The following is a 21,079-nucleotide window of genomic DNA, read 5'->3' on the forward strand; positions in this document are numbered from 1 at the left end:
TGTCATTTCACAACCCTCTTGCCTTAAGGAAAATAACTTTCATACAGAACCAGAGCTTTCTGGGAACCCCATTTAAAAAAAAATAACTGTTGATAGTTCTGCCTTCATATGCCTCGCGTTACAATTTCTTATTCTAACTTTGTTGGATGCAGGGCAATAGAACTCTTTTTCTCCCAGGAAGCAGGTATAAAGGATACGCACAGAAAATTTTTCTAAATCTGTTTAAATTTCAGGTGAAGCAGGCTGAGTCTGGCACAATCCAGTTCCAGTTTTCCGCTGATTCAGAGGAACATCTTAGACCTTCTACAAATTCCTTCAGTAACGTCAGAGAAGAGCTGCTACGCTCAGCGAAGCCTCCACCACCATCTCTGAGTGAGTATTTTCCAGACTGGTAATTTCTAAAGCACACTGCATAGCTTCAATCTCTGCACAGAAGAAAAGCACTGAACACACAATACAATAGCAATAGTCATAGAATACACGGGCTACAGGACTGACTGAAGTTTCTTTTAATTTGAATTGGTTAGTGGGGTTCTCACTTCCTATGCTGGTTTTTAACTTGCAAAATTAAACTGTGACAGTATAGAATTTTGCAACATATTGTCTGTGAGATCCCAGTAGAGAGTAGGAGTTGTTTCACTGCTACCCATTACCTGGAGGGAGAGCTGTGTAAGGCCCTGAGCTGGAGAGAAAAGGAAACACTTTATAATTAATACATTGTAATGCACACTATATGAACATCCATAGTAGGATAAAAATATTTAGACATGGTATAACCCCACGTGCTTCCAGGCATAAGACATCCACTGCCTGATTGGGATTAGGGAACAACAACTCCTCCTGGCAAGTTATTCCAGGAGGTGTCACCGCAGGGTCTCTTGTAACATCCTACAAAGAGTCTGATCTGGCCATGTTAAGGCAGGATACTGGACCAGGTAGACCACTGGGATCATCTGGTGTGACATGTTCCTATGTTGTGTCAACAGGGGTGAGCCCTTTTTGGGAACTGAGAGGTACAGAGACAAAGGACCAAGTCTTTCATGCCCAGATCCTTCCTGGTGATAGAGAAGCTTGTGCAAAGTCTGTGTAGCAGATCAACAAGCATGAGGCCTGCCCACAACTGTGCAAAGGACCTGAGTGTGTATTGGCTGTTCCCAAGTTCTAATCCCCGATCTGACATTACCCTCGGGTAGATCGCTTCCTCTCTGTACCTCAGTTCTCCATCTTACATTGGGGATAACATCTGTGACTTTCCTTCCCGGGGGACTCTGAGGCTAATTCACTGAAGTTTGTAACCTGATTTGGGAGCCTTCAATGGGAGGTGCTTTTAGAGGTGCGAAGTACTGAGACCTTTCACTAAGCACCTCTGCATGGGCTCATGCATTGCAACACTGGCAGTCACAGGTGAATAACCAGCCTGTCGATAGCATGAGGTTTGTGTGGATGTGGGTTACTAGAGACAGTTTCCTGTTGAGCCTTGGAGAAAGTATTTGCAAGGCAGGAAGTCTCTGCAATAAAGTTTTCAACCCCCATGTCTTCAGACCGGCATTGGCTTTGGAGATGTGAACCCGCGCAGACAAATGGACTGGCCTTCCAGCAACCGCCTGGAATGTACCATTCCTTTACAGCACCGTGATTTATTTCTTTAAACTTGAGACCCTCCAGATGATTTGAGGAAAGACGAGTCATTGCTATAGGCTGAATAAATAACCTTATTTAATTGTACTTTAAATAAGCGCTGCTGTCACATTTTATAATCAGCATGTACGTGTGATGGAAATGTATTCTGTGCTAGGGCCCACTTGAGAAAAAAACATTTAGTTTAATAGGGTAGGAGGAAACTTGGGAATTCAAAACTTTGGGAAACCTTGCTGAATATATTTCTCAGGTTCATCATTATACTGTGAGGGTGGTGTTTTCAAAACCATTCAGCCCAGTTGTTCCCATTGAGGACATTGGTAAAATTTCCTGTGACTTCACTGGGAGTTAAGTCCATGCCAGTGCTTTTGAACCCTAGCCCCTCCTAGATAATTTTTTTTTCTCTCACTGCTCCTTTTTTCCTCAGCTTGTCTAAGCAGAAAACAAACCCAATATGCTAGAGTTTGAGTTGAACTTTCAAACCGACACTGTTGAATTGGGTTCAAAATTAGACAAAATGAATTTGTCCATTTAAGCAGCATCTCTTTATATGGAATGATGTAATTGATAGTTTCACCATGGGAGGTACTGTAAAGAATTTTCCTCCTTATTGAAAGTCAGTCCCCTCTGCTGTTTTTAATCTTTTTCAATTTATTTCTGGATGTGCTAACCAGATTGCTCTCAAGTTAACTGCCTGTTTAAACATCAATATGTGAGTTTATTACCTTATTAATGTGGTGTTGTTACTGAAGTCTATAGGATATATTTGTACTTGAGGAACTGCCAGAAAAAGTAATCTGTTAGTAACGTTTTGCTGCATAAAGTGGCAGCTTTACCCATTTAGTGCCTGTAGGGTGGCCAGTTCTTGTCAGGGATATTATATATTTTGCGATGGTGGTCAGCCTACCCTGGAAACAGGCCTGCGAAGCACATAACAGGGAGCCCATTTCAAGTCTCCAATTGGATGCAGAGGACAAGACTGTGCAGTTTATTACACAGCTGCTGAATAAAGTAAAAACATGTCTGTGATCGAGAATCTCTCATAGCCCAGAAGGCTAAGGAGTGGAGAGCTCCTGGAGGATTATTTTTCTTCTATGTCTTCTGGAGGCTCTATTCATGCTTTGGAAACTGTAGATGTGAGCAGGGATTCAGAGGGGCTTCCTGACAATTTGAACCTTGATTGAGGATCCAAGAGTCTCTGTGGTATGTAGACTTTGAAACACTGTCTCCCATTGAACTAACGCTAAAGGTTAATCACTCATTGGGAAGAGCACAGCCCCATCTGCAGCATTTCCACTGTCCCTCTAAGTGAAAGAGAAGGGTTGTGAAATCATTGCTCTGTCACACATCAGAATAGAGGAGTTTCAGTTACTTGAAATGGAGACTGAAATATCATGAAAATATAATCTAGCAGATTCATCTGTTTATACCTTATCATATAAATATATAGTGTGCCTATGCAGCCTTACTCTGCTGAATGAATTTACTTTGAACTTGTTTTGTGATGCTCCCTCTAGTTTAAATCTTTCTGTATGTTCTCTCTCAAGACTCAGTAAGAGACTTTAAACACATAACAGCTTTTAAATTATGACCGAAATCTTTTCTGTTTGAATATTTTACAAAGTGATATGGGTCCTTTGGTAACCCTAATGATATTGTAGCTGTCAGCTTAAGTGACGCACTTTGACTTATACATATGAATAATGCTCTATATTTTGCAGTAGTATTAGAGCAGGCTAAACGTGGACACATGATGCATCATGAGATCCACTAGAGGGCAGTCGTACCATGGGTTTTGCCTTGCAAAGACGTACTGACTCAATTTCTGCTGTAGAACTTTCTGGCTTGTCACAGTTGGATTGATTTGTTTGTTTGTTTAATAGGTTTTAAAACAGAAATCTTGAAAGGGCCAGTTGAAGCCTTTTAACAGTGGCGTTGCCTTCGGTGTCTTGAGTTAGGCTTTCCTGGACATAATCGCAGGACTTTGCTTGAAATGTCTTTTCATAAAGGCAATTTGGTTGGCATTAATCAATATAATTAAATGAATTACAGTGTGGAAAAAGGAGAGGTAAATTTATGTGGACTTCCACGTCGAGGGCCATATCTATAGAGAGCAAGGAACCTGAGCTATCATGCAGAATGTGAAACAACATTGTGCTACAGTTTTGAGCAGGAATTTGCTGTAGCCAATAGTTTGTAGACAAACAAACAAACAAAAAGCCCCCACATGTTTGGATGGCCTAAGTGCCCAATAATAGTATGATCTGTAACCAAGTCAGAGACCCAACATTCAGATCCTGGGACATCTGCTCTTCTCTCTCCATGCTGCTGTAGATCATATTTTGCTGACAGAGTAGAGTTGGCATAAGCCAAATTTCCTCTTGCCTAGAAGAATGTTATGATGACTGCCAATTGATTAAATCCTGTCTAGTCAGCATTATTATTATTATTATTATTATTATTTTGTATTATGGGAGTGCCTAGGAGCCCCTGTTATGAACCCCGCTGTGCTAGGCGCTGTACAAACATAGAACAAAAGAACAGCCCTTGTCCCAGAGAGCTTACTGTCTAAGTAAATCGGGCATGAAGCCAGCAAGGAAGGCATAGTCCATTAAGGAAAGATGAGGTATTCACAAACAGTTTTTGTATGTATCTGACTTGGGCTTACACAGTATATTTCATGCATTGGTCACACTGCCACCCAGTGGGATGGGATGGAGACCACAGTTTGTTGTGGGTTATTTCATAAGTCTTTCCCCTTTGTGGCTGACAGAAAGGCCTCAGTACAGACCCTCACAATTAGCTGGCGAACCAGGAAAGGTTAGTGAGAAGTCTTTTCTAGTAGAAAAGAGCCTCATCACAGGAGAATCTCAATTTGTTTACCAGGTACCAGGACAGCTAGCAGTGCTGCGAATGCAGTGCTTGAGTCTCTTCACTGAATCCACTACCACTTTCTTTCAATCATTTAAAGACAAGTATTCAGAAATCCTGCTGGCAATTTTTTAACCAAGATAAACAACATTTCCCAATATATTGTAGATTCCATTGACTTCCCTGTGGGACTAGGAAAGGCCAGATATAATCTGTCGAAGATGGGTGTATCTGTCTTTCTGACACACTGAACCTGAATATGAACAGCTTGTAGACACAATGCATGGCAAGTAATCTTAGGTTTGAAAACCTGCCAAGAGTCTTTAATAGAAACAATTCTAACTTCTGGTGTCTTGAGAAGAACATGAATCCTCCTGCTTGTTTCTTTCAAATTACTTGAACACAGAAGCTATTGGCATTTATCAGACATTGGTGTATAGGTGCCACAGCTCTAAAAATGCATCTATCCACTGTTTTTGCTTCCTTGGAGAGGCTTGGTGATGGAAACCGTACATCAGCCAATAAAAATTCAATGGGTATTGCAAGACTGTGAACATAATGTGCATTTATCTAGAGCCCCTTTGTATGATGCTTGTCAGAATTCCACAGTTTCAGTCATTCCACCAGAATATAGTTCCTGTCCTTCCTACCCAAGCCATGTGTCACCTTGAGAGATCGCTTGACTTTTAAAGGAGACTAGTGCAGGCCTTTGGAAAGCATTGGCAGGTTATGCTTCTTTGACAACGACATTTATTCTAAAGAACACTGTCAACATAGTTATTGCTTTGTGTCTTTCACAGCTAGTTTTTGATAATGTCAGCTGAGGCTCTGGTTTCTGCTCATTCAGCACAAGCTATAGCCCTAAAAGTAGCAGTAATAATAATAAAACCTTATGGCCTAATTCTGCAGTCCTTAAACGCCCATTGGGAGTTTTCCTTGATTATGAACTGCCAGTTTTGGTGCTTACATTTATAGTCCTCCTTTCTCCTGTGAGCATCCCCAAAGTAATTTCCAGAATTAAGATTTATGTAAGAAATCTTTTGCCTGTCACTGAAATGCAGCCGCTTCTGGAGTTGAGTGGGAAATCTAATAGCACATAGCATCCCAGCCCGACAGTCTGGGATAGGAAACAGAGAAGCATCCTTTCTCTAACAGAAAAGGGACAGCTTGAAATGTATGTCAGTCTGCATAACTTGTGGGGTTCTGTCTTAGAGATGAAAACAAGCTTGTAACCCAGATTCCTGCCTCAAGGATATATCATGAAGAGACACCAGAGCCAGTGTGAATCTGGGGAAGGATTGTTCCCAGCCTTACACTCCTCCTGCCTTTATCCTCCAGTTCACTGTTTATTCAGCTTAAGCGTGTCATTTCACATAAGGGGGTCTCCAGCTTAGAAACTTCTGAGATTCAAGCAGCATCACAAGGTTTGTCAGCCCTTCCCCTCTCCCTTCCTCAGCTATGTGTGTTTGGCTGGGCTTCCTCCATGTAAGAAATCTCTTCCAACTGTGCTTTTCAATCTAATTGGCTGAGAACCTTTTTATTTGATCTCCTGATCTCTTCGTAATTGCTTGCTGAATACATCTGTTCATGGAGAGCAATGAGATCTTGATTATATCTATTCAGGGAGAGTGCTACCTCCTAAAATTCAACACAGGAATCTGGTTCTATTGCATTTTGGGTGGGTATGGGTCATAATTACCGGTAAGTTATTTCAAGACACACTTCTGGCTGCCTCTAAAATAGTTACCATCACTAATATCCAGCTCCTTTCTTCAGTGCCATGTGCATGCTGTAGAGAAGTGAATAGGAGATTGTTGCCTTAATTAAAAGCTGATCTCATTCCATCTCTCTGATTTACATTCAGGTTCTTATGCAGTACCCATCCCGGTGGATGCTGATTGGTTCTCCTATCAAAACGTTTATTCTATTGCCGTTCTATTAGTGGCATCCCCCCATTCCGACACTCTTGCCCTGCATGTGACTTGTTAGATAGAGTGCTTTCTCTCGTGCCTGCTTCAGTTTGGGGTTTAAAGGTGCTCACGTTCACCAGCTAGAAAGCAATGTCTGCACATCCTCATTCTGTCATGAAAAGTCATTTAGTGCCAGTCGCATAACCAAGGTGCCCCTGAAGAACCTTCTGATCTGGAGAAACGTGCAGGTTGTATGACAAGACATAGCTGCTGGTTAGTTGCATTTACATAAGGGGTGGACTCTGTCTCTGCTTCACACCTGTGTTTGCAACCAGATTCTAATCTCTGCTATTTACCACTTGTGGCTGCACAATGGTCATTAGAATCTGACCCAGGATATCTGTTTGCTGGGGCTCACCTCTAGTCTCTAGATTCTGCAGCCACGGGGAAGAACCTGCCTTGAAAAGGGCTGCAGCAGTTTCTGTTCTGCCTGCTCCTATTGCACAGGTTCCCATTCCTTCCTGCCATTGGCCTGGTCGCGTATTTTGGGTTTATAGTTTCTAATGTAAAAAAGGCTGTTTGTGGCATGGTGGGCAGACACCCCCAGAGCAACTTCTGAGACACGTCTGAAAAATTCCTAAACAGGTGGAGTCATCATCGGTAAAAACCAATTGTGTGATAACTCTGATCAACCTAGACAGAGGTGCTGCTCCTGTCTTAGAAACCCTGTGTGCTGTGGGGTCATGTGGGACTGGTATGTCCACCCTTCTTTTAATGTCACAATGCTGAACCGTGTTTTGTTCCAGGCAGGTTCTGTTTTGAACCACAGTCTCCCAGCCACAATGCCTGCAGAGCACATTCCTCCAGAATTTCATTCAAGGGATGCTTTTGGCTCCCAAGGAGAGAATAGATTCTTCCCACACTGGGTCTTTCAACAAAGTGACTGTCTTCAGCTTGAGTCCCTTCTCCCTCTACCCCGACCTCAGTTGCCTGGCCCGCTGCTTGGGCCCCATTTCTATACTTTAGTGCTTCCCCTTCATTGTGCAACCAAAAACAATCCCAACATATTTCTTTGCCTGAACAGCAGCAGGTTGCTAAGCAACAGCCTCATCATGTTGGCCCTTCTTCCTTCTTTATTCACAACTTTTCAGGTTAATAACAGATTCTTTTAGTTAAATGTAGGCAGGTATGTTCCTGCATCCCTTAAATATAGCAAACTCACTGCATTTCTCATGTTAGTGGCTCAGTACATCAGGCACACTGGCTTTCCCTTCCTTGAGCAAACTCCTCCAATTTGCACAGTTCATGTTAAATTCTTATTAGCATTTATTGAAACTGAGGAGGCCTTGCCCCCAAATAGCCCAGAGTCTCTGTGGCAGTACAGCTGTCCTTCCATACAACATCTGTCTCCTCAACACTGCAAGGAGAAGAATTGCAGCTCAGCAGGCTTCCAGCAATACCATTGCCATCCCCAGTTTATTAGTATTTCCATTACTGGTCCCAGTGCAACATTGCAGTCCCACCTTCATGTCCCTAGCTATGCCCACAGAAACTCATCGATGCCCCTGCTGAAAGGAAAAAGTAAGGGAGATCATTGGAAGGTGTGAGAGACTTTAGTAATGGCCCAGAATTGAGCCATGTTTTGTTGGCACAGCAGTGACTGCCCAGCACACGTGCATATTAGAAAGAGCTGCAAGATTCAAACCCTGTTTGCCACCCATGGGTGTCTTTGGTTGGATAGGCTTCCCATGTCTGCTACAATCTGCTTTCTCATTGGGTAGCAAGAAAGTAATCCTGTCCCATGAATTCTTGGGACCACTAATTTTCCAGGTGGGACACTGCATCTTCAAGCCCATAAGCCATTAGTGAAAGCTTGGGGTGGCCTCTCTGAAATGAGTTAATGGTCTCTGTCTACTTCCTGGTGATCTTGTCCAGTCCTAGTTCAGACCTCCACCAAATGAACAACAACTGCCATGCTTGTTGGCATGAGAGGCAACATGCCATGCTTGTTGGCAGAGAGGACCAGGATTTGTTGGGCCAAAAAAATTGAGTCTGTAGACCTGGTCTCTGCAGGACAGGGGCAGGACACCCAGATGATGGGAGATGGCAGGGAAGCCTACACCATTGCTGTCCATGCAGTCCCTGTTCTGGGGATCTGAGATGTCATTCCTCAGGGCTGTCGAAAAAGCCACAAATTCAGTCTTTTTTTTAAACTCTGACCGAGACCCTTTCCCCCTGTGTTCGTTTATTGGTGATTATGACACCACAGGAGCCGTTCTCCTATGGGAGATGAAGCTCGTCAGGAAGCACGTCTCACCCAGTCATTGCTCATCATGTGTCCCAGTCCAGAGCATGTTTCATGTTAAGGAGGAGCCAGCTGCAGCAGATCCCATTAGGTGGGACTGTGCCGTTCTCAGCAGCATCCTCATGTCATGTGCCCAGTCTGGTAAAAGGTTTTATTCTAAAGATAGAGTTGGTCTTGCTGTCTTCTCTTAGGGTGATTTATGCCAAAATAGCTTTTTGCTTGTGCTCGTCTGGCCCGGGCTTACGTGCTGGGGGCATTGTTCCGGCAACACGGCTCTCTTAATAGGCTTAGAATGAAAGCCAGAGAGATGCAGTCACTTAAACTTGCTCATGAGGGCTTCCTAGAAAGTAGTGACAACTGTTCCAGGCAGGAAGTGGAGCAGCTTTCCAGGTATAGAATTCAGAATCCTGGAGCATCTTTGTTAGCCATCTCAGCAGAAAAAGCAAGGACTCAGTGGAGCACAATTACTAGAACTTTCCTCCAGTCTGTTTAGATATGTAGCTTATACAGCTTACCTTATACAGAAGGTAGCTTATACAGCTGTTGTATGTGCACCTGTACCTACCGTCTGGGAAAGAGCGGATTCAGTGCACCTTGCATAAGCAGAGTTTAATGTCTTTTCTTTTTAAACCTGAGTCAAAATCCAGACTGGAGAACTCAGCTAAGTCTTTGCTGAAAAACAGCTTTACTTTACTTGCCCAAGGTGCTTAAATCTGCCTGGTGTGGCAGACACATCATCTCTCAACCCAACCCATCTGCGGAATGCAGTGTGCCATGGCAATCCAAAAGGAAGGACACAGAAATTATTCATGAAGGAAACTCCACATGGTGTGAGATTCCTGCCTTCAGCGTTAATAACCCTGATGGTACCTTCAGTCTAATTGCTGATGTCATTAATTTTCAACAATAAAAATAAGGGAACACCATGTTTGCGTGGGATGGAGATAACTGTGGGACTAAAATGAGTGTTGTTGCATGAAATGAGGGGCATTGAGGAAGTATGGATCACAATAATAACATCCATAAACCAGTCGGAGAACACTTCAGTCTCCCAGGACACTCTGTCACTGACTTGAAAGTTGCCATACTTCTACCAAAAAAACGTCAAAAACAAACTGCTGAGCTAGAAATCATCTGCAAACTTGACACAATCGAACTGGGTCTGGGACTTGGAATGGTTATCTCATTATAAGAAGTAATTGTCACTGTTCACACATTCTCACCTCCTAATCAATGGTTGTGAATAGGCTTCAACTACTCTAAGTGAATGGACTTTGCTTTTATCTACCTTCCGCATTGTTGTTACTTACCCTTGGATATATATATATATATATACCTCCTATGTGATTGCTATTCCTTACATCTGACGAAGTGGGTTACAGCCCACGAAAGCTTATGCCTGCAAAAATTAAATTTGTTAGTCTTTAAAGTGCTACAGGACTCACGTTGTTTTTGCTGTATACAGACTAACACGGCTACCCCTCTGGAATTTTTCACAGGTGTACATGTGTGCTGGCACGGGAGCTCACACACACAGGAAATTGAAAGAGGATCCTGATTTCTATGCCAAGGGCCAGCTGGCTTTAAAGCTCTCTGGTTTGTTGTGTGACCAAGTGTTAGAAAAGCTGAATGAAAAACCCTCTTTACTTTGCTGACAGCTGTACTCAGTGAGTGGAGATTGGCTGCCGAGTAATAGAATGTCAGGAAAAGTTAACCTCTGGGTTGGCCTGGAAATTTGCTGTAGTTGGCAATCTAATTTTTCCTTTGTTTCAAGCAACCTATGAAGGCTCTTTCCAGGCAGAAGTTAGCTTTTAGTATCACTTGGAAGGCAGTAGTGTACACCAGCCTCTAACTCCCATGTTATAGTTAATAAACAGTTGGAAACTATCTTATGGTAAATTTCTATATAGCTATTGCTGCCTCCCGGAGAACTTGAGAAAAGTCTGTTTAAGAACAATTCTGCTTGTAGCCTAGACTTTTTAGACTTCTCTTTGGATTTTATAACATGGCACATGTGCGTGGAAACAGAGTTAGTTTAGGGCAACTGAAATCTGGACTTTGTATTTTAATAATTGTCCCAATGGGAAGTTTTTTGGAAAGCACCAACAGTTATAAAAACAAATAATCTTGAGTAGAAATGTGTATGACATTAAAACAATTACAGAATGCTGACAAACTAGAAGATCAATGCAAAGTCTAATCATTCTTATAACGACTCTGAGCTCTCATCACTGAACACAGAGTTCACTCAGTCAAGGTGCTTTAAACTGCATTTATTTATTGACCAGGAGTGCCACAGAAGCTGACAGAACCTTTGCTCAGCTGGTGTGGGCACTGGCACATTCCAGGCTTTCTATCAGGAGATAGAAGAGGGGTGGCAGGATGCCAAAAATGGGGTTAGGCAATAAGAGTGTGTTGGGACTTGTTCTGTTGTGTGTGTATCTGTAGAGACGTGGTGTTTTCTACTGATTAGAAGAGGGTATTGGAAATCAGGAGATCTGAATTCTTATCCAGGCCCTGCTCATGTCTCAACCTTGTGCCACCTCAGCTCCCTCTCCCGTGAGTTTACCCACTTTACAGTGATGCTGAGAGTCAGAATTAGTCAGCCCTTAACAATAACTCGATGCATGTCTCTATGGAAGTTGGGCACTAGATTTCTTGGAGAAGTTCAGCCTCACTGTGTTTCGATGTTGGACTCAGGTGGAACAAAACATAACACGTTCTCCCTCCCTTCACTTCCTGTTGTTTCAGTTTCCAGGTTGTTTTAAGGAGCAGGAGTTTTTAGTTGTCAAGCGCTGATGCTGTGCTCTGTAATGCTGCCCAGAGCAATGAAGCGCAGGGAGCCAGCAATGGTTCTGGCTGAACATACGGCATGTGCGCTTCAGCCTCTTCAGGAAAAGCTAAATGCATGTGAGGGGACGTCCTGCATGCTTAGAGGGCAGACAGACCCCCTTAAACAACCCTAGGTTTTCTTGAGAAGGGCCTTTTGGGATTATTTTCAAAAGGTCTGCCCCTTTCCCTTTATTTTTAAGGGCATCTAGAAACCCACTTCAGTTTTCATGTTGGAAGGAAGCTGGAAGTTTGTGCAATGATGGTGATTATTGGAGGCAGCACCGGTGGCTGTTTTTCTGATGTGAGCGCAGTAGCATTGTATCACGTTGTAAAGCAGCAGGCAGATGGGAGACTATGCCATACAAACAGACATGTGAACAGAATCCACCAATCAGCTCCCCTCAGTCTCCAACTCCTGCCAGAAGCCCAAAGGGCTGTTGAAGCTTTTATTGGAGGTTTTTCATCCCACATTGTTCCTTTAAAAAAATAACATCTGATAGCAGCAATCCATAAACTCTGCGGTTGACATCCTTGAGGTGCCTCCTTGTCTTAGGCTTAAAAGACCCAACTCTTATTGTCATTGGGCATCTTGTAGTTGAGCTCCAGCAGTGGCAATTATTGCATAAGTAAAACAGACACTGTGTGATCTGATGTGCTACCTAAATAAGGGTTACCCCATCATTCAAATGCTTCAGACTGAAATGCACTTAGAAGCTGATTTCTGCCACTGGAGTTACCTATCTTTCCTTTTCGAATGGATGAAGGGGAAATCTTCATCTGAAAGAGCTAGCACTGTGCACTGTGTTGCCTATTTTGACGTGTAGGACTGCTGCTATTTTCATCACATTTATTAAAAGGGACATAAGGGCTAATTCTATTCTGGCGTGCATTCAATGGATTAATTCTCCTGCAGTTCCCTCAAGGTGTCTCATGGCTGCAGACCCTGATTATTCATTATAATCAGAACTGATGTTTGTTTTACCTATTTAGAAGTTCATAGTAATTATAAGTGCAGGTTAGGTCAGATCAGTGTTAAGATAATCACGGATGCAGCATGTACTTCACTTACAGCGTGAGTTGCTTTTTTTTCTAGCTACTTTTGGAGAAGGACTGAGCAGATGTTGCATGTAAGCTTTGAAGCACGGAAAACATACAGTGATTTTACATGAAATAGATTGAAACAAGTAGTTCTGAAAGAGGCTGTATGCAAAAGATAATTCTGCGTCCCAAACTGGTGCAAAGACCATTTTATTCTTGCTTTTTTTACCTGATTTCTCTGCCTCTGAGACTCTGCATCAGGATTTCATAGCCAGATACAATTGGATAGATCTCCCATCAGTCCAATTGCTCACTGTGCCACAAACTAATGTCTTTTACTCCTTACACAATAGATGTAATATGAGGAAACTACAAAAGCATGATGAGGGGGTCCAAACCACAGTGCTAAATATGTAGAACATTGCAAAGTCTAGCTAAACACCTGCTGCTCTGGTTGGATCCTGGTGGTTTCTAAAACATAAATCATAGTGAGAGTCACTAGAGGGCTCACAAAGTATTTAAAGGGATGATACCCCATTCCTATAGCCTACACAAACCTGCTATTCTGAGCAATCACAGTCAGGACTCTGAAATCAAACTGAAATCTCACCTTTGCCATTGCTAGAGACCAGCAAACAGGCTTGGATGAACGGAGAACTGATGTGAGGCGCTCTCCCTTGCACCAAGTGGTTGACGTTCTTTCTATGTTTTTTGTGTTTCTGCTCCTCCTGATACCAGCTTACAGTAAAAGTTGCAAAAGGCTACAAGTGGGGCTCATCCTGTGGCATATACGACCCATCCGAGAGCAGAAAGCTCTTTTATTTATTTATTTATTACCATTAACCATATTTGTCTCCTCCCAGGCTTATGGGCAATGTGAAGTTAATATCTATTAAAATATTTCCCAGAACTCAGCTCTTGCATATATCTAAGTCACTGATCTAGTGGCATATGAACTGATTAGCAAGAAACCTCTTCTACTCCTTTCCTGCACTGACAACTACTGAGCCTTGTGTATTTCTAATAATGACTATCTTTAATGGCCAAATCTATTATAATCGAAAGAACACAGTAATTTAGACCTAAGGGAAACTTGGTAGTTTCCTTGGGAAATGTTCCCAATTAAGGAGCTGGAATGTGTGAATTAGAGAAAGCAAGACTAAGCCTCAGCATCACCCAGAAAACATCTGTGTTTGGAGAGCGTATGAAAGCGTTTCTTGCTTAGCAGAACAGCAAGTTCATCTAGTGCCAGAGAACAAGTAGAGCAGCCAAAGATAAACACAACAAAATCCAGGCAGTTTCAGGGCGTGAATGTACAAACCGATGAAAATAGTGACAAGAAATAATAGAAGAGCCATGAAAACCTTAAGTATCCCAAAACATTCACGTTTCATTAAGCAATCCACTTAGCCAGTACCACATGGCTTCAAGGGAAAATGTAGTACTGTCTAGCAATAGATGATCTATGTTTTACAACAGGAAAGCACTAAATGGCAGATTTAGTCTAATTCCCTTTACAAAACAATGAATCTGGAGAACTATTACACATTTTTTTCCCAGGTGGCAGTCCTATTGCAAAAATAATAGGACTGAAATACAGCATCTCACATCCCCATAGTTAAGCGGTTTCAGCAGTAGAAAACATAAGGTGTAGGTAGCAAATAATTGGATGTAGGTTGGATCAGATGTTGGTCTCGTTGACTTCCATGGCAGTGAGCCACTGGCTAGATAAGTGGTGGAGGGTGGAGAGCTTTGGTATTGTGGAACACTGGTCTACCTTCTGTGGGGAGTGGGAACTGAATAAATTCGATGACCTCTACCTCAGCAGAATGGGACCAATCTCGTTGGAGACAGGCTGGCTAGTGTAGGCAAAAGGGGGTTACACTAGTAATAGCAAAAGGGGAGAGGAAAAAGAGGGAAGATCTAAACACTAAGCACAAAATCAAGAAGTTTGAGACCAAAATTAATGAAGGAACCAAAGAACATGAAGAGAAGAAATTCTTGACTTGCCGATACACCAATGCAAGAAGCCTGGGGAACAGACCTGGAGAATTGGAATTGCTTGTTTATGAGCATAAATTAGATCTAGTTCGTATTGCTGAAACCTGGAGGGCTGACTCGCATGACTGGAATGTTGAAATCAGTGGGTAACTATTTAAGAAGGATCGAGTGGGCAAAAGGGGAAGGGAAATGGTACTCTACGTCAAGAATAGCATGACCTGTTTCTGAGTGACTGATAACTCAGAGGAAAATGATCTTGAATACTTATGGGTCAATATCCTAACAGATGAAGCACCAGATGGTTTATTAGTTGGTAGCTGCTACAGACCACCAAATCACACTAGGAAACGTGATGACTGCTTCCTTACATACCTATCTAGAATGCATAGGGAAAAAGCCTGTGTGATCATGGGGGTCTTCAATTGGAGTGATGTATGCTGGGGGTCTCGTGCTGCCAATCCTAAATATCCTTGGAATTTCTAAACATTATAGATGACAATTTCCTAACTCAAGAAGTGTTGCAGCCAACATGGGGGAGTTTTTTTTTTTAATCAGAACTTGTCCTCACAGAGAGAAAGGAAATGACCACAGTACTAACAGTTAATGGTAACGTAGCTGCATGTGATCATGACTTGATCACATTTATAATCTCCTTTATTCTGCAAGCAGAAGAAAGTACAGACCATTAATATATATACTTGATGCTTTAGTAGGGCCAGTTTCACAAAACTGAAAATAATTATGCACCAGATCAGCTGGAAGGAAGAATTTAATCAGAACAATGTGAATGATAATTAGGAATCATTTAAGAACACCTTATTAGATGCACAGAAAGCCATAATCCTAGAACTGAGGACATAGGCATGCACATGGGGAGTGCCGGGTGTGCCCAGGCACGCCCTAGTGCAGGGGCCTCATAGAAACCTTCTGTATTCGAGATGCGAACGTTTTCAATGTTGCCCACGGCGCCATCCATGTCTGTTTAACGCTGCCGCCAAAGGCGTGAAGGGCGCGCTGTTTCTCAGCGGATGGAGCTGCGCGATCTTTCGTCGAATGGGAAGACGTCGCGATCTGCTGCTGAAATGCCCTGTCTCGCGTCATTTCTCGGTGGAGATGAGTACGTTGCGAGAGTTCTGCCGGCGGGTAATTCAAATGTTGCCTGCCAGTGGAGTTGAGTTTGACACCCCTGATTACCTGGGTGCACACCCTAATGAAATGTGCACTCCCTAATGAAATGTACTGCGCATGCCTATGACTGAGGAAGAGGGCTGTGCTGGTTAAAAAACTGACCCGATTTAGAAGGGAAGTGAAGGCAGCTATAAAAATAAAAAAATAATATATAAGAAATGGAAGAGGAAGTTGATAGTAATGAATGTAAAGCTAAAGTTAGAAATTATAGAAAATTGATAAGGGAAGCCAAGGGATACAAGGAGAAATCTATGGCCAGCAGAGTTAAGGATAGTAAGAATGATTTTTTAAAAATATATTAGGAACAGAAAGAATCCTGTCAATGGTATTGGTCCATTACTAGATGGAAATGGTAGAATTATCAATAATAATGCAGACAAGGCAGAAGTGTTCAATAAATATTTCTGTTCTGTATTTGGAGGAAAAACAGATGATGGAGTCTCCTCAGATGATGATGATAACACTTTTTCCATTCCACTAGTGTCTCTGAAGGATGTTAAATAGCAACTACCGAAGTTCGACATTTTTAAATCAGCAGGTCCAAGTAACTTGCATCCAAGAGTTTTAAAAAAGCAGATTAAATGGATTAATAACTGGCTACCTGGTCGGTCTCAAAATGTAACTGTAAACGGGGAATCATCATCCAATGGGTATGTTTCTAGTGGGGTCCCTCAGAGACTGACTAATAAAAACATTACATAGCGTAGGGCCAAGAACCAATGACCTGGAAGAAATCATAAAATCATCACTGATAAAGTTTGCAGATGACACCAAAAGTGGGGGCCTGGGCAAATAACGAAGAGAACAGATCCCTGGTTCAGAGCAATGTGGATCACTCGGTAAGCAGGGCACAAGCAAATAATATGTATTTTAGTACAACTAAATGTAAATATGTACGTCTAGGAACAAAGAAGGTAGGTCACACTTGCAGGGTGGGGGACCATATCTGGGGAAGCAGTGACTCTGAAAAAGATTTGATGTCATGGTGGAGAATCAGCTGAACGTGAACTCCCAGTGCGATGCTGTGGCCAGAAGAGCTAATGTGATCCTGTGATGCATAAACGGGAATCTCAAGTAGGAGCAGAGAGGTTATTTTAGCTCTGTGTTTGGCACTGGTGAATCCCTTGTTGGAATCCTGCATCCAGTTTTGTTGCCCACAGTTCAAGAAGGATGTTGATACATTGGAGAGGGTTCAAAGAAGAGCCACAAGCATGATTAAAGAATGAGAAAACCTGCCTTCTGGTGACAGACTTAAAGAGCTCAATCTATTTAGTATGACAAAGAGAAGTTGCAGGATGACTCGATTACAGTCTATAATTATCTACATGCGGAATAAGTATTTAATAATTGACTCTTCAATCTAGCAGAAAAAGGTGTAACACAATCTAGTGGCTGGAAGTTGAAGCTAGACAAATTCAGACTGGAAATAAGGGGTACATTTTTAACAGAGAGAGTTTTTCTAAAAGATGTTTTTCTAAAAGATCTGCTGTAGGAACTCTTTGGGGGAAAGCTCTCTGGCCTGTGTTCTACAGGAGGTCAAGCTAGATGTTTTTCTAAAAGATCTGCTGTAGGAACTCTTTGGGGGAAGCTCTCTGGCCTGTGTTCTACAGGAGGTCAAGCTAGATGATCACAGTGGTCCCTTTTGGGCTTGGAATCTATGAAAACTTGAATTGGCTTTAATGGAAACAAGATTTAGCACTTGATCAATCCAACAGCTAGGTCTCTGGCTGATTTTGGAGGCTCACTGCACCTTCTCTTGTCTTGGCTTCCCTCTAGGTTCACCATCTTCACCCCAGATGTTGGTTTCCACCCAAGACTATCCTCAAGGACCTGGGGTAAGTGGCTGATGGGGCAATATGTGCCTTCTGGGGTTGCCTTGCTGGGAGATTAGATTTAAGCATCAGTTATTTTAGTTTGCTGAGTCTTTCATTCTAGGAAAGGGGCCTGAAGGGGAAACATTACAGCTGATTTATTTTTTAAATCTAATGTTTCCAAATCAGTAACAGGTTAAATGTGAAGATTCTAAAGGTCCAGTTTCCCCTGCTCTCACTCTAGTAAGTCAACAGCATGACATCATGGAGAAGCATGGCCCAGTCACTACTGATAAGTAAAGGAGTTTGAATCTGATAGAGGAGAGACAAAAAGTAAATAAAGAGGCTCAGGAGGGATGACTTTGTCAGAGTGCCAGGAGAGGAGGACATCAGCAGTGATCATTTGAGTAGTGCAGAGGGGTAAAGGAGAAGGCAGAGAGGAGAAATTTATAGTCATATGCAGTGAGAGATGACCAAGGCTTAGGCTACTGTAATCTGCCTTGAAAATCACTAGATGAAAAGTAAATATTTCATAAATCATATTTGTACATAATAGTGCATGAAAGGCAGGCTTTGAAATAGCCAGTTCTGTCACTTATCTCTTTTTAATCATATATTTACCTTATAACTTAATGGTAATTGAGAATAAGACTAATAAAAGTAATTCTTTTATGGGTTTATTTGTTCCAGGTTGAATTTTTTCCCATCAATAAGATTTGAAAAATACTGTTGTAGAGAGCCTGTCTAATTCAGTAGTAAAGTATGAAAGTCCACACACAGACATGATTAGCATATAAACTAGTTGGAGAAGTTTAGCAATCAGCAGCATTTCCTTGAAAATAGTTATTTTCATATAGTGCGATCCAACTCGCTGAGTTATTCTGATATCCCACTGGGTATCACTTTCCAAGGCCTTTGTGGCCAAACAACAACAATTTCCTGCTATAATCCATATCCCCAGAAGCAGCAAACAAAAGTCTACATATAATTTGCTGGACAGAAATCTCTGAGCTGTTTTCAGGTCCTGGACTTTTTATTCTTTAAGGGAATCATTTGCAGCAGACCAGATTTGCAGGGTTTTGTTCTATAGCACAGTGGAAGTATATTGACAATGATGTTTAATTTTTGCATGGATGTTTGTCAAGATCTAAGGCCATGTACAAATGCCGAAAGCCTGTTTGTTATTTTTCTTTCTTGTTACAGAGATCACTACACAGTGATATTTTTGATGAAATTTAATACTTCATGAACATGTATTATTAGACTGTTTGATCTCACTAAATGTTTGTGGGTTTTTCTGCAAAACAACATACAGCACACTGCAGCATCAGCAACTAAATTAGAAAATGTAGTTCAGGCATGTCTAGAACCCATACTTTTCCAAACTGCGCTACTTATTTGAAGAGCAGAGAGGCAGCTCAGTCCTGTCTAAATGCACATCATTCCTGACCATTTAAATTTCCACAGACCATTTAAAATAAGCTGCCAACATGGAGTTTCTGGCTCTCCTAACCCAGGAAGATTTTCCACAGCACAGATTTCATCATGGCATTTCCGCTTTCAGCAGCCTCATTAGTAGAGTTAATATCATCATCTTAATTATAATAATTTTCTTTTCAGTTGTCGATATCCCAGTTGTCTGCATCACCACACTCTCCTCCTGTAAGCCACTCATCCAACCCCCCGTTGCAACGGCACACTGACTCTCCACTACCCCGATCCCCTGGGATGTGCCAACGTGGACATGCAGTAAGGGTTCATATTTGGATTTAAGTGGTGGCCCCTGCGTTGGCTAGACCTTGCAGAGAGGGATAATCCTACATGTGTGTTTGGGGGGGGCGGGTGCCTTCCCACAGAGCTATACAGTATACGCTAGGCGAGTTTCAATCGTTCCTAGGGTCTCTGCAGCCAGAAGGAAATGTGGGGCATGTGTGTGGAGGGGAAAAAGAAATCTGAACTCAAAATATATAAAAGCCAGGTTTGTGAGAATGCATGAACCCTGTCTACTCAGCAGCACTTTCATTTATGGAGAGAGAGCATGGAGAACTGTGCTGCGAGTCCGGGCTCCTGGGTTCTGCCCGTCCCCCACTGCTTTTGTCCTGCCTGGTGATCTGTACATTAGAACGCATATGAGATCTGAAGGGTTCTGCTCAGCCAAGCAGGGCTGTGATGACAACACTTCTGCTGAGAGCAGATGGGGGGCTGGCTGCATGCACTGCATCTGTCTGTCCCCAGACTACCTTGCAACGGAGACAATTAGCTCTTTGTGCAAATGAAGCAGCCTGGCCTGGGCAGCACCTTCAATCAGAACTGCAGAGCTCTGCCCCTTGCTGTGTTCTATAACCGTCCATCTCGGGATTTTCAGTTTCATGTGGGTGCCTTTGTCTGCCACAGGAGCTCCGGTATGGAGGCAGCGGCGGCATAACTCACTTGGAGTCTGACCTCAGCCACAGCTCATTGATCCTGGGATCCTCTGCAAGTGACCAGCTGCAGGAGCTGCCTTTCACGCCCGTGCATGCTCCAATTGTTGCCATGGGAACACAGACTGGAAGGTGAGGCTCTGAGGCAGGGCTAATTGGGACTGGGGTAGAAGCAGGTGAATTGCTGCCTGAGCGATACTAACAGAGGGGGATGTAGTTCCGTGAGTTCAGCAGTCCTGCACATGCGTCAATCGTTCTGTCGTCAGCCTGCCTCTTACTGAAAATGTCACTAAATGCTCCTGACTCACACCGAACCCCATGAGGAAGATGCTGGGATAAGAGCATCTTAACCCAAGATAAGAGGGACCTGGCAGAATGGGTCAGGATTCCAGTGGCGCCTGGGTCCCAGCAAAACTTAAAGCCGTTTCTCTTTCAGCTCTGGCACTGTCCTCACTAGGGCCTCTCTATCTTGCTTACATGCCGCTGGCTTTCCGGAGATCCTGGATTGTAACAAGGAGCCAGCAGAAGCTGTGGACCCCATCGATCCTGTGAACTTCAACCCTCAAAGAGAAGAAGCTGACTTCTTGCAAAACAATGAAATCATTTTGCAGTTCCTTGCCTTCAGCAGGTAAGGCCCTAAAATCCCACTGCCCCATTTTCAGTTGTATTCCTCTTGCAATAGCCTCCGTTTCCATATCGAACTTCATGCTGCTCTTTGGCTCGGTGATTCTGACAGGTCGTTGGAGCCATCTCCCATGCCTCTTCCTTAGGATTTTCACATTGCTTGACTGAGACATGTATGAGCAACTGCCATGGTAACAAAACCACCAGAAGTGCCTATGAGACTAGTGAAAGTTCCATTTTAGATGTTGTTTTACGCATTGAGCCAGTTCCAAATTAATTTTTTGTACACATTAGCCAGATTGTAATGTAAAACTAATGACCAAGTAGCTCCTTATTTACAGACAGGGAAGCTTCACTCAGAAAGGCTTTTCTGTGATGGTGGTTTTATCTTGATTATACACCATTCATGTCTTTGCTACTGACTGCAGTGCACTGTAATTC

At 42.7% G+C, this 21,079-nt stretch overlaps 1 protein-coding gene across 1 annotated transcript in view; it reads left to right on the forward strand.

Moving 5' to 3' along the window:
- The window catches only part of NPHP4 (nephrocystin 4), a 99,301-nt gene that overhangs the window by 47,108 nt on the left and 31,114 nt on the right, over positions 1–21,079 (forward strand). The window contains exons 10-14 of the mRNA XM_067567095.1: positions 234–372; positions 17,560–17,618; positions 19,215–19,343; positions 19,989–20,146; positions 20,451–20,642. Of these exons, the coding sequence (XP_067423196.1) occupies positions 234–372; positions 17,560–17,618; positions 19,215–19,343; positions 19,989–20,146; positions 20,451–20,642 (677 nt within the window). The remainder of the gene's footprint in view (positions 1–233; positions 373–17,559; positions 17,619–19,214; positions 19,344–19,988; positions 20,147–20,450; positions 20,643–21,079) is intronic.

The sequence above is a fragment of the Emydura macquarii genome, unplaced genomic scaffold, assembly GCF_026122565.2.
Source record: "Emydura macquarii macquarii isolate MOO-44397 ecotype Brisbane River unplaced genomic scaffold, CSIRO-AGI_Emac_v2 contig_2768, whole genome shotgun sequence".
NCBI classification, from domain to species: Eukaryota; Metazoa; Chordata; order Testudines; family Chelidae; genus Emydura; species Emydura macquarii.